General features: G+C 32.6%; 1 protein-coding gene across 4 annotated transcripts in view; it reads left to right on the forward strand.

Moving 5' to 3' along the window:
• LRRCC1 (leucine rich repeat and coiled-coil centrosomal protein 1) overlaps nucleotides 1-13413 on the forward strand; it is a 35435-nt gene extending 22022 nt beyond the window's left edge. For 3 of the 4 annotated variants that reach the window (XM_026495817.4, XM_026495819.4, XM_048212515.2), the window contains 10 exons: nucleotides 263-467; nucleotides 1155-1294; nucleotides 2928-3129; nucleotides 3516-3701; nucleotides 4471-4645; nucleotides 5528-5691; nucleotides 9089-9297; nucleotides 9388-9525; nucleotides 10995-11130; nucleotides 12705-13413. In XM_026495817.4, the coding sequence (XP_026351602.1) occupies nucleotides 263-467; nucleotides 1155-1294; nucleotides 2928-3129; nucleotides 3516-3701; nucleotides 4471-4645; nucleotides 5528-5691; nucleotides 9089-9297; nucleotides 9388-9525; nucleotides 10995-11130; nucleotides 12705-12827 (1678 nt within the window). In that variant the 3' untranslated portion in view covers nucleotides 12828-13413. Of the gene's footprint in view, nucleotides 1-262; nucleotides 468-1154; nucleotides 1295-2927; nucleotides 3130-3515; nucleotides 3702-4470; nucleotides 4646-5527; nucleotides 5692-9088; nucleotides 9298-9387; nucleotides 9526-10994; nucleotides 11131-11746; nucleotides 11808-12704 lie in introns of all 4 variants that reach the window. The other variant, XM_026495818.4, reaches the window with a different exon arrangement.
• Nucleotides 13414-13682: the final 269 nt, after the last annotated feature.

Consider the following 13682-nt stretch of genomic DNA (forward strand, 5'->3'; position numbering starts at 1 on the left):
CAGTAAAGTTTTGCTGTTGAATAGTAAAGTTCATGTAAGATAAAGTGCCATTAATTTATATAGAATGTTTTCCCTTTTGGCACTGTTAGTGTCAGGGATGGGAGAGAAGCATATTATACTGTTTTTCAATCATCTTTACCTAATGAGTGTTTGAAACATACTTCAAATCTTCCTCTTTACTGTAACCTTTAATGTTAACTACAATTTTTATCCTTTTGTATGCATAATATATACTTAAAACCACATTTGATTTCTGCTTTAGGCTAAGGGAAATTATTTTTAAAGAGAGAAATTCCAAAGTACAACTCGAAGTTATGGTTCACAAACTTCAAAATGAAATTAAAAAACTAACTATTGAATTAATTAAAGCAAGAGATCAACAAGAGGATCACATAAGACACTTAAGAACCCTGGAAAAAGCATTAGAAAAAATGGAGAGGCAGAAAGGGCAGCAGCAAGCAGCACAGGTACTTCTCTCTTTTTAATCTGTCAGTCTTATGAATTGGCACAAATTCATAGTTTTATCTTGAAACATTATAATGTTACAGAGAAAACTTAAAAGATATTAGGGTATATGCAAAAATTAAATGTAACAATTCCTGTGGAATTCTTTCTTTTCTTTTCTTTCTTTTTTTCGTTTTGAAGATTTTATTTTTAAGTAGTCTCTACACCCAACATGGGCCTCAAACTTACAACCCCAGAATCAAGAGTCACATGCTCTACCAAGTGAGCCAGCCAAGACGGGCAGACACACACACCGTGCCACACACCCCCCACCGTAGAATTATTTCTGACTAGCCCACACAAAGCAGTTGTTAAGAGTAGTTGGTAGAAAATATTGTAGGTCGTTAGGCTTGTGTTCTGAGAGCCGGGTTTTAAAAGTCTTTGGGGAGCCTGGGTGGTTCAGTTTCATACGTTCTGAGTGGAAATTATTGAGGTCTGTGGTGTAATTAAGCTATAGATAATGCTAGTGTGTTTGATGCTTCTAAAGCTAAACTTTATGTGACCGTAGCATCATTAATTTAATAAATTTTGAAAATCAACTTAGTCACCAGTTCCTGTTATTGAGAAGGCACTTTTCTTTGGAGACCTGACATTAAAATAGAAGCAGGGAGAGTATTACCTAAATACTGTAATTGTGTATATTTACTCAGATGCGACTTATCCAAGAGGTGGAGCTCAAAGCTGCCGCTGCCGATACAGAAATAAACTTACTTAGAACTTCTCTTCATCAAGAAAAGGAACAAGTACAGCAACTTCATGAACTTCTTGCATTGAAAGAACAAGAACACAGGTAAATGAAAAATATATCAGGAAAGTAATGGCTTTTTTTTTTTTTAAGATCCTATTTTTATTTATTTATTTGTGAGAGAGAGAGAGAGCACACACACACATGCTCACATGCACATAAGTAGGGGGAGGGTCAGAGGGAGAAGCAGACTCCTTACCAAGCAGGGAGCTAGATGCGGGGCTCAGTCCCAGGACCTGGGATCATGACTTGAGCCTAAGGCAGATGCTTCACTGAGCCACCCAGGCACCCCAAATAATGACATTTAAAAATAGAAAAAGAAAAGTTTCTTGGTTCCTCCCTACCCTACTCCTTTACCTAAAATTGGACTGATTGATCAGTGGTGAAATCTAACAGTTCATGAAAAATAACATGTTTATGTATGCATTAAAATCACTCTTACATTAAGAACTAGTAGTTTAAAAACAAAGAGGTGTCTTTATTGCAGTAAGAACTTATAACAATGAAGCTTATTTTATATTTTTCCAAACCCAACCAAAAGTTGGTCATTGTAATACAGAGAAAACTGTTTTAATTGACCTCCAAGTAACTACCTGTTAAATTAATAGTCTTTATTCCTCTGAAGTACAGGAGTCAATGAACTTTTTCTGTGAAGGGCCAGATAGAAAATATTTCAGGTTTTTCCGGCCATACCAAACTATATTTTTGTAGTAAAAAAAAAAGTAGCCATAGGGAATATGTAAATGAATGGGCATGGCTGTGTTCCAATAGAAGTTTATTTCTCAAAAAAAGAGTCTTAGGCCAGATTTGGTCCATCAGTTGTAGTTTGCCAGTCCTGTTCTATGGAATCCACAATAATTTGAACACTTGCAGCTAGTTATCTACTTATTGCCCTACCAGATGAATTGTGTATTTGCCATGGGTTAATTGTGTTTGTTCCAAAACCAGTTTTGTGATTGCCCTTACATAGATGAGATTTTTAATGTATAAATTAAATTTTGATGTGCTGGGAAAAATTGTCATCATATGCAGGGGCAGAACAACTATAGAAGGTTGGGGGGAGATAATTGTAAAAATCTAAAATTTGCACTTAATTTCCTTTACAAATATCTTTTAACTTGTTCTAGTTTAAAGAAACCAAAACTAGAAATAATGGATTTTGTATTATGGGTTTGACTTACTCAGGAAAAATAGTGGAGAACTCTAAAGAATGAACTCACATTTAAATAAAAAAAAAAAAAAACTTGCCATTATATCAAAAGATTGGTGAATAATTTCACACTTTAACTGATTTTTTTTTCTATTAACCAACTACCAGTAATAGTCAGACTATATTAGTTGTATGTCAAAGATTCAGCCAAAGTAGAGGATATAGTGAAGTAGAACTTGACTTCTACAAATGCACCTAAAGAATGTTAGAAGCCATACAGTGACTCTGGACTATGTCAGTTTAGATATGGCATACTCCTTTTATCTCCATCACCACTGAATATACACTCAAATAAAACTCACATTCTTCCTCTACCATCCTGTGCCAGTTTCTTTGCTCCAAAGTGAGGAGCTGATTTTAAATTAACAATAGAGAATATAGACTATTTTAACAACTATTTAAAGACTTTGAAAGTTTTTCTTTCCAGGTGAATAGCATCCTGTGATTTTTATTTGTTTTGCATTCCAGGAAAGAACTTGAAACAAGGGAGTTTTTCAGTGATGCTGAGTTCCAGGAAGCCTTAGCTAAAGAAGTAGCTAAAGAAGAAAGAAAGCATGAGCAAGATATAAAAGAATACCAAGAAAAAATTGATACATTAAACCAACAGTATATGGATTTAGAAAATGAATTCCGTATTGCTCTAACTGTTGAAGCCAGAAGATTTAAAGATGTAAGAATTGGCATCTAGCTTTGTATTGAGAACAGAATCAGCAAGATATGGTTGGATGAGAGGACTATATTTTAGAATTCTAGCTCTATTTACCCATTGGCTATATGATTTTAAGCAAATTACTTAAATTTTTAGCGCCTTAGTTTCTTCACATGAATAATAGCTACTCTTCACTGCTGTTGCAAAAACTAAATGAGGTTATAAATGGTCAAGTAAAGAGCACTAGAATAGGAATTGGGCAGCCTGAATTCTTCTATTACTAGGGATTGGCAAACTAAAGCCCCTAGGCTATTTTTGTAAATAGTTTTAGTAGAACACAGCCACAGAGACAAATAGTTTCTAAATATTTGGAGAACTGCTATTTATAATGCAATTTTGAAATATAGGTTAAAGATGGTTTTGAAAATGTTGCAACTGAGTTAGCAAAGAGCAAGCATGCTCTTGTTTGGGCTCAACGAAAAGAAAATGAATCTTCCTCTTTAATTAAAGATCTGACCTGTATGGTGAAGGAGCAAAAAACAAAACTTGCAGAAGTTTCAAAATTGAAACAGGAAACAGCAGCAAATTTACAGGTAAAACATTATAACATATTTCCTTTTTAGTTTTTTATGTCGTAGTTTCAAGTATATCGTGACGATTTTAAGAAGTAGCGCAATTACGGACTTTTAAATAATTCTAATTATATGTTTGAGATGAATGAGAAAAGTAATATAACTAGGCGATTAAACCATGATTTCATAGATTGTATTGCTTATACTAAAATAGTATTTAAGTAAAATAAGTGAATTTAAGAAATGTACTAAGTAAATAGGTGCCAGTTATACAGTGATACAGCAAAAATTGTGGTGGTGATACTCAGATGGTAACCTGAGTTTGGGAAACACCAGGCAAATTGCTGATAATTTTGTGGTGGTGATCGTTGTTTTTAGATATACCTAGCTGTAATAATTTTTAAATTTTTTAGTGCTGTTGTCTCAGTTTCAAACATTAGTGGTATTTTGCCCAAGAGAACTTAATTCCTGAAAGTGTCCTTTAGATTATTAATATAAATGGTTGGTGAGAAATTTTGAGTATTCCATGTATAGTTACTCTTTTAAGATACTGATACTAGAATAAAATTCAGTTTTTAAAGGGATAGTCTCTTAAAATTTGACTTTTTATGACCTATATCTGTCTTTAATAAAATTAAAACTTTTTTTGATGTAAAATTTAGGAGCATTTACCTTGTATTTGCTTAAATAACATTTTTTCTCCTAAAGTGCAAAAAGTAAAAAATAAAGAAGCCTTAAATGTGATAATTACTTTGCTTCCCCCCCCCCCAATGTTTCTGGGGATGTACAGAATCAAATCAGCACCCTTGAAATCTTGATTGAAGATGACAAGCAGAAGAGTATTCAAATAGAACTTCTCAAGCATGAAAAAGTCCAGCTTATTTCTGAGCTAGCTGCCAAGGAATCACTAATTTATGGTCTAAGGACAGAAAGAAAAGTATGGGGACATGAGCTGGCACAACATGGTAAAATTTTCAAATTTTCAAAGCAGAAATAGTCCATTCTTCTAAATCAACAAATCTGGGTATTGAGAAAAGGAGGGACTTATTAACTCTGCCTAAGACATACCAAAAAAGAAAGTGACATTTTATATGGAAGGATAAGCAGGCATTTGCCAGACAAACAGCCAAATGAAATGGCTCCTAAGTTATGAATTTATTACACTAGTTAGGAAGTTACAGCTCTGATTTTGTTGTTGTTGTTGGTTTTCTTCCCAATATAATTTAGTTACATTTCTGAACAGGTATACCTTTACAGTGCTACAACTGACTAAATCATTGAAGTAATTCCTTCTTATACAATGCTTTTAAATTATTTGTATAGTAGACAGTATTCAGTTTTTTTCTGAAATCGTTAGTAACACTTACCTTGTTACTGATGGAGAAATGTGAGGTAGTATATGAATGAAAACCACTTTAGGCTTAGGTAAATTTACTCTTAGTCTCCTTTCTTTTCCAGTCACTATAAAGCAAAAGATAGACCCTGTTTTCTGGCATTTGTAGGTACTTTACAAATTATGAATAGCTAGATGTTGGTTTTAATGGAGAATTGCCATTTGTCCATTCCATATAATAATCTTGAATATGATTTTTTTGTTTGAATGCCATAACTTGACTAATTAAATACTACATGTCTGAGTTACTTGTTCTTGATTTGTAGTTTTAGGTTTTGGAAAAGACCTTTTGGTTCTCTTCCCCTTTCCTTTCTATTACGCTTTATATATTTTGGTTTTTTTATTCAGTTTTTCTTTTTATTTACTGTATTACACATTGTTAAGTTAGATGTTCATAAAATACAAATCTTCCAAGGTCTTTTAAAGTTTGTAACTGATGATGTTTATTTCTCAGGATCATCTCTAGCCTTAGATCGTGGGAAATTAGAGGCTCAAATTGAAAGTTTATATAGAGAGAATGAGTCTCTGAGAAAGACAAATGAATGTGATAATGATGCATTAAGAATTAAGTGCAAAATCATAGAAGACCAAACTGAAACCATTGGAAAATTAAAAGCTGTAAGTTTGATACTTTATTTTGGGAAAAGAGCATGTGGCAGATTTGTAAATTACTGGATCAAATTATCAAATAAATATCTATCTCAATGAATTCAAACTGTTGTGGAATTTGGGACAGATTGTCATGTGTTTCCTTGTATGATATATGCCTTTTGCCTTTTAAAAGGACCGTATGGCTTTTATTTATTAATTTTAAATTACTTTTACCTCATAATTTTATGGGATGATATTATTGCCTGTGAAATAACTGGAAATAGTGTCAATAAAGTATTAGGAATCTTAAGAAAATTCATGTTCTATATGTTTAAAATATCCTTTTAGAGCATTGTTTAAGATGTTCTGATATTGCTAAATCACATCTCAAAATTATGACAAGACCAACTATGCTATATTTAAAAATATAGACTGTTTGTAAAAGATTCATACTTGTTCCCAGGGGAAACCATTTTTTTACCCTCTTCTTCAATATGGCCTATCTTAATAGAGATACTAACAGAATTGTTTGCTTCAAAGTATGTTACATGAAAAATTTACAGAGAAATTTTTTTAAAGTTATCTTGAGCACTGAATCAAATTTGATCTCCAAAATTTTCTTCACGAGATCATCTGTTATAAAAATGGAGGAAAAAGTTCAGAAGCTTCTAGATGAGGTTATCACCCATTAAAGAACTCATTCTTCAGAGTAACTACAACTGCCTAAGATTTATTTTTCTTTTTCTCAGTCATTTTTTAAAAACTTCCTTGAGAACTTTATCAAGTACAGAAAATCCACATTTATCACCATGTTGCTATATCCATAGCTAGGTTTAAGCTATGAATGCCTGAACTATACCACCCTAAACAGTTACATTGGTATTCCCTCAATTGAAATTTGATTTTAGTATATCCAAAATTTCAAATATATATATCATACATGCCAAGCAGCAGGGAAAAATCATTGAAATTTTTGTTTAGCAATAAGTCTTTTTTCTTGTTTTAAAAATCTAGCCAAGCATATTTTCCTTTGAGTTAAGCTAAATATGAAACACAAAGACTTGTAATTTGCTTTTAAATTTCACAAGGCAGAGCAGGTGATACTGTGGGTATAATACATTGTTTTTGACAAAGATACTTCCATAGAAGATTGCTGCCTTGTCAGTCTTAGAGCAGGAAGGAAATGACTAGTAATGAATGATAACAGTTGATCTGAAACACAGAAGAGTTTTAGTTTTAGGTTTTTGGTTTTTAAAAAAAGTTCAGCCCATCATTTTTTCCCCCACAATTTACTACATTTATTATAAAGAACATTCCATTAGCCTCAAAGATATTAGTATTAATGCTGCTTTTCAATTAATCATATAGCATAGAGAGGTAGTTTGGCATAATTTCTTTCAGCAGCAAATTCCTCATCGCTAATACCTAAAATGGATAATGACCCTTACTCGTTAAATTAGATATTCATAAAATAGAAATCCTCCAGGTCTTTTAAGTTTGTTATTGATAATGTTGTTTCTCAGGTTTGTCTCTAGCCCAAAATCATGGGAAACTAGGGGTTCAGATTGAAAGTTTATGTTGAAGGAGCAAGTCTGCAAAAGGCAAATGAACATGATAATGATGTTTGAGATTTTCAGTTTGGAGTTTGATAATTTCAGTTAAATAGATTCTATAGTTAGTTTCTGACTATGGAAATCAGAAGCAGAAATTTTTTTAAATTCTGTTTCCTCCCCATATATTATTTTGGTACTTTTCAGTATATATGGCTCACAGTACTCTCTGATGATGCAATGTTTGTTATTCTTTTTTATTAATAGGATTATTTCATAAGACTCTTTTATAGCTTTTGTGGATTCCCATAATATGTGGCAAGACTGCTCACTCTTAAGTGCTTCAGAGAGTTGTGGGGAGAAAATAAACAATTCATGACTTTATTTATTTTTTAATATTTTATTTATTTTTGACAGAGAGACAGCCAGCGAGAGAGGGAACACAAGCAGGGGGAGTGGGAGAGGGAGAAGCAGGCTTCCCGCCGATCAGGGAGCCCGATGCGGGGGCTCAATCCCAGGACTCTGCTGGGATCACGCCCTGAGCCAAAGGCAGACGCTTAACGACTGAGTCACCCAGGCACCCCCAATTCTTGACTTTAATGCAGATGTTGGTCAGGACTACAAGACTACTTGACATCTTCGCTTAGAATTTTTAATATATATCACACTGAAGAACTGAACCTCCTCCTTATAATACTTACGAATAGGTACTTAAGTTAGCCTTTTCCAGTATTCGTTTGCCTCCATCTTCTTCCCAGAAGGAAAAAAGGGCAAGGTGGGGCAGAGGAAACAGTCAAAATCAGAACTACCAAGTTCATCTTTTTCTTACTCGCAGGGACTGATATCAGTAGGTGGTATATAGCAGGGCTACTCCAGACATCCAGGCATGCCCACATAAAGCAAACAAATGTTCACTGGAATAAATAACCTATATGAGGCATAGTACCTGCAAACTTTTAACAGTGCCTGGGGTGGTTTTGATCTTTCATTATCCTCTGATTTGTAGTATGTAAATACAGGATAAAGTCTGGCTCATGGTATAGAAAATAGAATAAAAAGTGTCTTCGGAGATATAAAACCTGTTTTATGTGACATTTTAATAGTGGTAAAATCATACTTTATTTTCAAGTCAAGTATTTGCTCATCCTGATGGAGAAAGCACTTCTGTTTAGCACAGTAGAAATAGTTTAATTTATGCCATGACATATACTGTGAATATCAGTGTTTGCTCTATCAGTCATCCACTTAAAGTTTTCTTTCTGTTTCTTTTTCATGAGATCATCTTTTCAAATGCAAAATTGTGGTAATTGAAAATTTGATTGTGCTGCTTTCTTTTCTTTCTCTCTCCCTCTATGACTGATAATTGCCTAACTTACTGAAATAAAAAATGTTAAGGGAATAAAAATTTTATTTTTCTTAATAAAGCACTTAAAGTAGTAGTGATGTTTCTTATGGATTGTGATTTTAAAATGTCCCGTAGGGGTACCTGGGTGGCTTAGTCGGTTAAGTATTTGCCTTAAGCGTATGTCCTATAAATCTCTTTGAAAACACTCAGTAAACATTCAGTTTATTTATTTATTTATTTTTAAGATTTTATTTACTTATTAGAGAAAGAGCACAAGCAGGGGGGCAGAGGGAGAGGGAGAAGCAGGCTCCCCACTGAGCAGGGAACCCAACACAGGGCTTGATCTCAGGATTCCTGACTCCCGAGATCATGACCTGAGCTGAAGGCAGATGCTTAACCAATTGAGCCACCAGGTGCCCCTCTATTTTTTTAATGTGTAGTTTTGAGAATAATTTTAAACCATATCTAATTAATTAGGAAATGAGACATTTAAGGTTAATAAAAGTAAAGTGATTTTTTTTTCTTGAAGTGTGTACAAGAAAGAGAAGAACAAATCAAAATATTGCAAGAAAAGATCACTGAAATACAAAAATGTACTCAAGAACAACTTGATGAAAAATCTTCACAACTGGATGACATAATTGAAAAACTGGAAAGACACAATGAAAGAAAAGAAAAACTAAAACAACAGTTGAAAGTAAAGGAATTAGAACTTGAAGAAATTAGAAAAGCTTACAGGTGTATAGTATTTCCTATTGAGAAATAAAATGTAGCTAAATAATTTCATATAATCAGTTTTATTTTTTAAATTGTTTCTTTTTGTATTAGTACGCTTAATCAGAAATGGCATGATAAAGGAGAGCTTCTAAGTCATCTTGAAATGCAAGTAAAAGAAGTGAAAGAAAAATTTGAAAACAAGGAAAGGAAACTGAAAGCAGAAAGAGACAAAAGTATTGAACTACAAAAGTAAGCACTAAGTCCTAAAGTATGTGGAAGATCTTTAAACATAAACACTGAATTGGGATGGGGGAGATAATGTAAAAAGAAGGACAGAGAAAAGGGCTAAACACATGTTGGACTTAGTTATTTGCCAAGTACTTTCCTTCCATTCTGTCTATAAAATGTAGATAATAGTTCCTACCTCAAACTTTTGATGTGAGGTTTAAATTTTGTGTGTATGTATATTTATGTATATATATGGCTTGTATGAGTTATTTAGTACTTAATGCCTGACACATAGTAATTGTTGTGGAAAAATATGATACTCTATAGAAAGTTCTAATTAATAATACAGTTACTTGTTTGTCTGCTAACAGACCCTGTTCCACTTTGCTTTCAACCAGCACTAATACAGGGTCCTTGGCTTGGAACCTATTGTAATTTTCTCTCCTGTCTGTCACAATTTGAAGTCTTTTATATCCTAAAAGAAATAATCATTTCCTATAAATAGCATTTCCTAAACTTTAATATAAATCATAAAGCCTGATAGTTTTCAAAATATCTTACATTGTTTATTATTGTTTTAATTGCAAAACAGTAAAGACCTGATTTTATACATTAATGCGTTTATGACTAGGATTAGTATATATGATTTTTGACTTAATAGAATTTTAATAAAAACATTTTATTTATATAGCCTTTTATAATATATAAATTTTTTTCTTGTATCTTAATTTGAACCCAGCAGTAATTCTGTGAGGTTGGCAGAACAGGTAGGATTATCCTGTTTTATAGTTAGTTGAAAAATTTAAATGCAGAGTTTGTGACTTGCCCTTAAGTCATATGGCTACTAAGTGTTGCAACTGGGAATAAAAAAGACTTGATTCATGGACCTGATGTTCAATCCATTATTATTATGGGCTATACCAAAAGGAGAAAATGTGTTCATTATGGACTTAACTTCTTTAATAAATTTATTCATATTTAATAGAAAGGAATTGGTTTTTTGTCTCTAACTTTTAGCACTAAAATTTCATGAATACAATTTAATGTGTTTATTAACATAGAGTGTTATCTGTTAAGCATTAACATAGAGAATTCAGACATACAATACATATTCATAAACTTAAACCTTCCTATAGTGTATACCTCTCAAATTACCATACTGCAAACACATGGGAAATAAAAAGATTGATAATAGTCATCTGTGAATGAGCTTATAAATCATAGCCTTAGACTCAAAATAAATGAGAACCAGAGTACTCTAACTTTTAGAGGGTGAAAGTGTAACACATTTTCATTGATGTTACCCTACCCTGTTGTGACTAACAGATTCCACTGGATGACAAACCGCTTATATCTTTAGTCACCCAAGATAGCCCTTGCTACTTAACGGAGTTATACTTCCATTAAAATATGAATAAAAGAGTTTCCATCTAAGAAGAAAAACAATCCTAATTTTTATGCACAACGATAATATGGTTTTTATTTTTAAGGGATGCGGTGGAAAAGCTTCATAGTATGGATGATGCCTTTAAAAAACAAGTTGATGCAATTGTTGAAGCTCATCACGCTGAAATAATACAACTGGCAAGTGAAAAGCAGAAATACATTGATTCTGCAAATTTAAAGGTACTATAAATAAAAAGTACAATCCATCACTATTTTGGAAAAAGTTTCCAGAGAGTATTTTATTAATTAGGGTTTAAGACTATCATTGATGGTCTTGAATGATATCGTTTAATAGCAAGATATCATTTAATATCATTGACAGAGGAACTTAGGGTGGTGTTAAATCAGAGGTAGACATCAGAGTCACCTGTAGAGCTTTTTAATAATACACAGCATGAGCTTCCCCCTCAGAGACTTTCATTTCCTAAGTCTCTAGTTAGACCCAGGTGTTTTTAAAATGCAACAGGTAACCCCTGTTTGGTTTGGTATGTCCCCTCTGTTGAGATCCACTAGGTGAGTGGACAGTTGTAAATTTCCGTTTTCCCTTGATTTTGAAGCAGCAGTAAGAAACTGAGATATCTGTGAGACAGAGATTGAAAAATCAGCTAACTGGGAAAGAGTTCATAAACAGGAAGTGTAACTCTGTATAATTATAATGACAGTTGTGTGATTAGGTGACATTACCCTCAGGAGTCTATGTGAAAGAAAAAGAAGCAAGAAACAAGGTCTTTGGAAATAATGACAATAAATAAGGAAGTATAACTTGTTCAAAATGTAGTTCTTTATTTTATTTCAGGTCAACAGATGTTTCAGAAGTTTTCTTTAAAATCTACCAAGTGTTAACAAGGGTGCATCAGGTAATACCAAATAAAGCATAAGATTAGGCCCTTAGCTGAAAGGAAAATACTGAGTTTGATTTTGGACCTCTGGTGCCAAAGTGGTGTAACATCAAAGGGATGTTAGAGAGTTACAGAAATGGCACCAGGGCTTAAATGTGATAATCGTGAAAAAACATTGCAAATTATACATAAAGATGATAATTTAAATTAGGAGAAATATTCTAAGGGAAAAAGATTTAGGAACTCTGTAGTAGAGATTTGGAAGAGGGAAGTAAACAGAAAGGAATGGTCATATTGATAGCACTAACAGGAATGTTGTGTCATAGGAGAGTTGAAGCAGAAATTAATAGTATACAATACAGAGAATCCTAGGAGAATATAGATTAGGAAGAAATGATAAAATTATCTCTCAAAAAGAAGGTAATTTAAAACCAACAGCAATTTTAGAAATGCAGTAGACCAGATGAAAGCATTTCTTTGGGAAAGGAGGTTATTTCAGTTTTTAAGGAACTGATGTTTTAGTTGAACTCATGACTCCTCATTCATACGTAGCACAGGACAGTGGAAAGATTAAGTCAGAAGACTGAGTTTCTGTTCATATGTGCTACTGAGAAACTGCACAACCTTGAACAAATTTTCTAAGCTCTAACATACAGCTAAGATAAATTACCATGTGCTCATCACAAGAACCTGTGAGATCTAGACAATATAAATGTAAGTACTTTGTATATAATATTAGTATTTGGACAAGTTACATTATACACACCTCTTAGCTTTAAATGAATAACACAAGTTAGATGAATAACGCAAGTTAGAAAATTCATGAGAGTAAAGTTTGACTTTTTCTTTCAGAATGCATTTTTTAAATATATTTTCTTTAAAAAATTTAAATGTAAAATTTACATGTTGATTCAGGTTCATCGAGTTGAAGAAGAAATGCGTGAACTTCTTCAAGAAACATGCAAGAACAAAAAAGCAATGGAAGAAAAGATTAGGCAACTTGCTTTTGCTCTTACTGCAATTCAGCAAGAAATGTGATGGTTCTGAGAATGAATTTAATTGAAATGGAACAGCAGACCTATTGTAAAAATGATTAAATATTGTAATAGTAGTAACTGCTACGACTTTGAAACGTCTCTTTCTACACATTTCATTTTGATTATATTTTAAAAGACTTTTGATCAAGTATTTTTTACCTGTATGTGTAGGTTTTTATAATAAATTGTTGATAATTATGTGTATTAGAAAAACCTATCAGAATAACTAGATTTACAACACTTTCTTGTTTCTGTGCTATACATTGTTTGGTAATTACACATTTGCCTTCAAATATGTAAATGGAAATTAACATTAGTGTGTAGACTATATGAGGTAAAGTGTTTAAATCATTGTTGTTACCTTATTGTGTTGATGCAGAACTAATTATATTTATTGGTCATCTTTAGTTGATGTAGCTCCATTTTTTTAAATGCTCATAAGTGTAGCTGAAAAGTATTTGAAGTCTGTTTGATATTAGATATGGCATTCTTAAAGCATATGTAGCCATCTCCACATCACTCGTAATGACCCCTTTTTATAATGCATATGACTTCTTCATTAAAGATTACATATAAGGTTTTATAAACATTGTCTGTTCCTCAAGAGGAACACTACTGTTCCACCTTCATTATCCCTTCTAATCACTGTATTTGAAAGAATTCTTACTTTCATTTTTGTCATCTCTTATGTTGATATGTATGCAGAACAAAAACCTAAGTACTATTACTATTTCTAAAAGAAAGAATATAATACCACATTTTTAACTAATAGCCACTGAACTAAGTTGTTTGGGGCCTTTCTTTCTCCCTTTCTTTCTTTCTTTCTTTCTTTCTTTCTTTCTTTCTTTCCTTTCTT

The sequence above is a fragment of the Ursus arctos genome, unplaced genomic scaffold (genome assembly GCF_023065955.2).
Source record: "Ursus arctos isolate Adak ecotype North America unplaced genomic scaffold, UrsArc2.0 scaffold_6, whole genome shotgun sequence".
NCBI lineage: Eukaryota > Metazoa > Chordata > Mammalia > Carnivora > Ursidae > Ursus > Ursus arctos.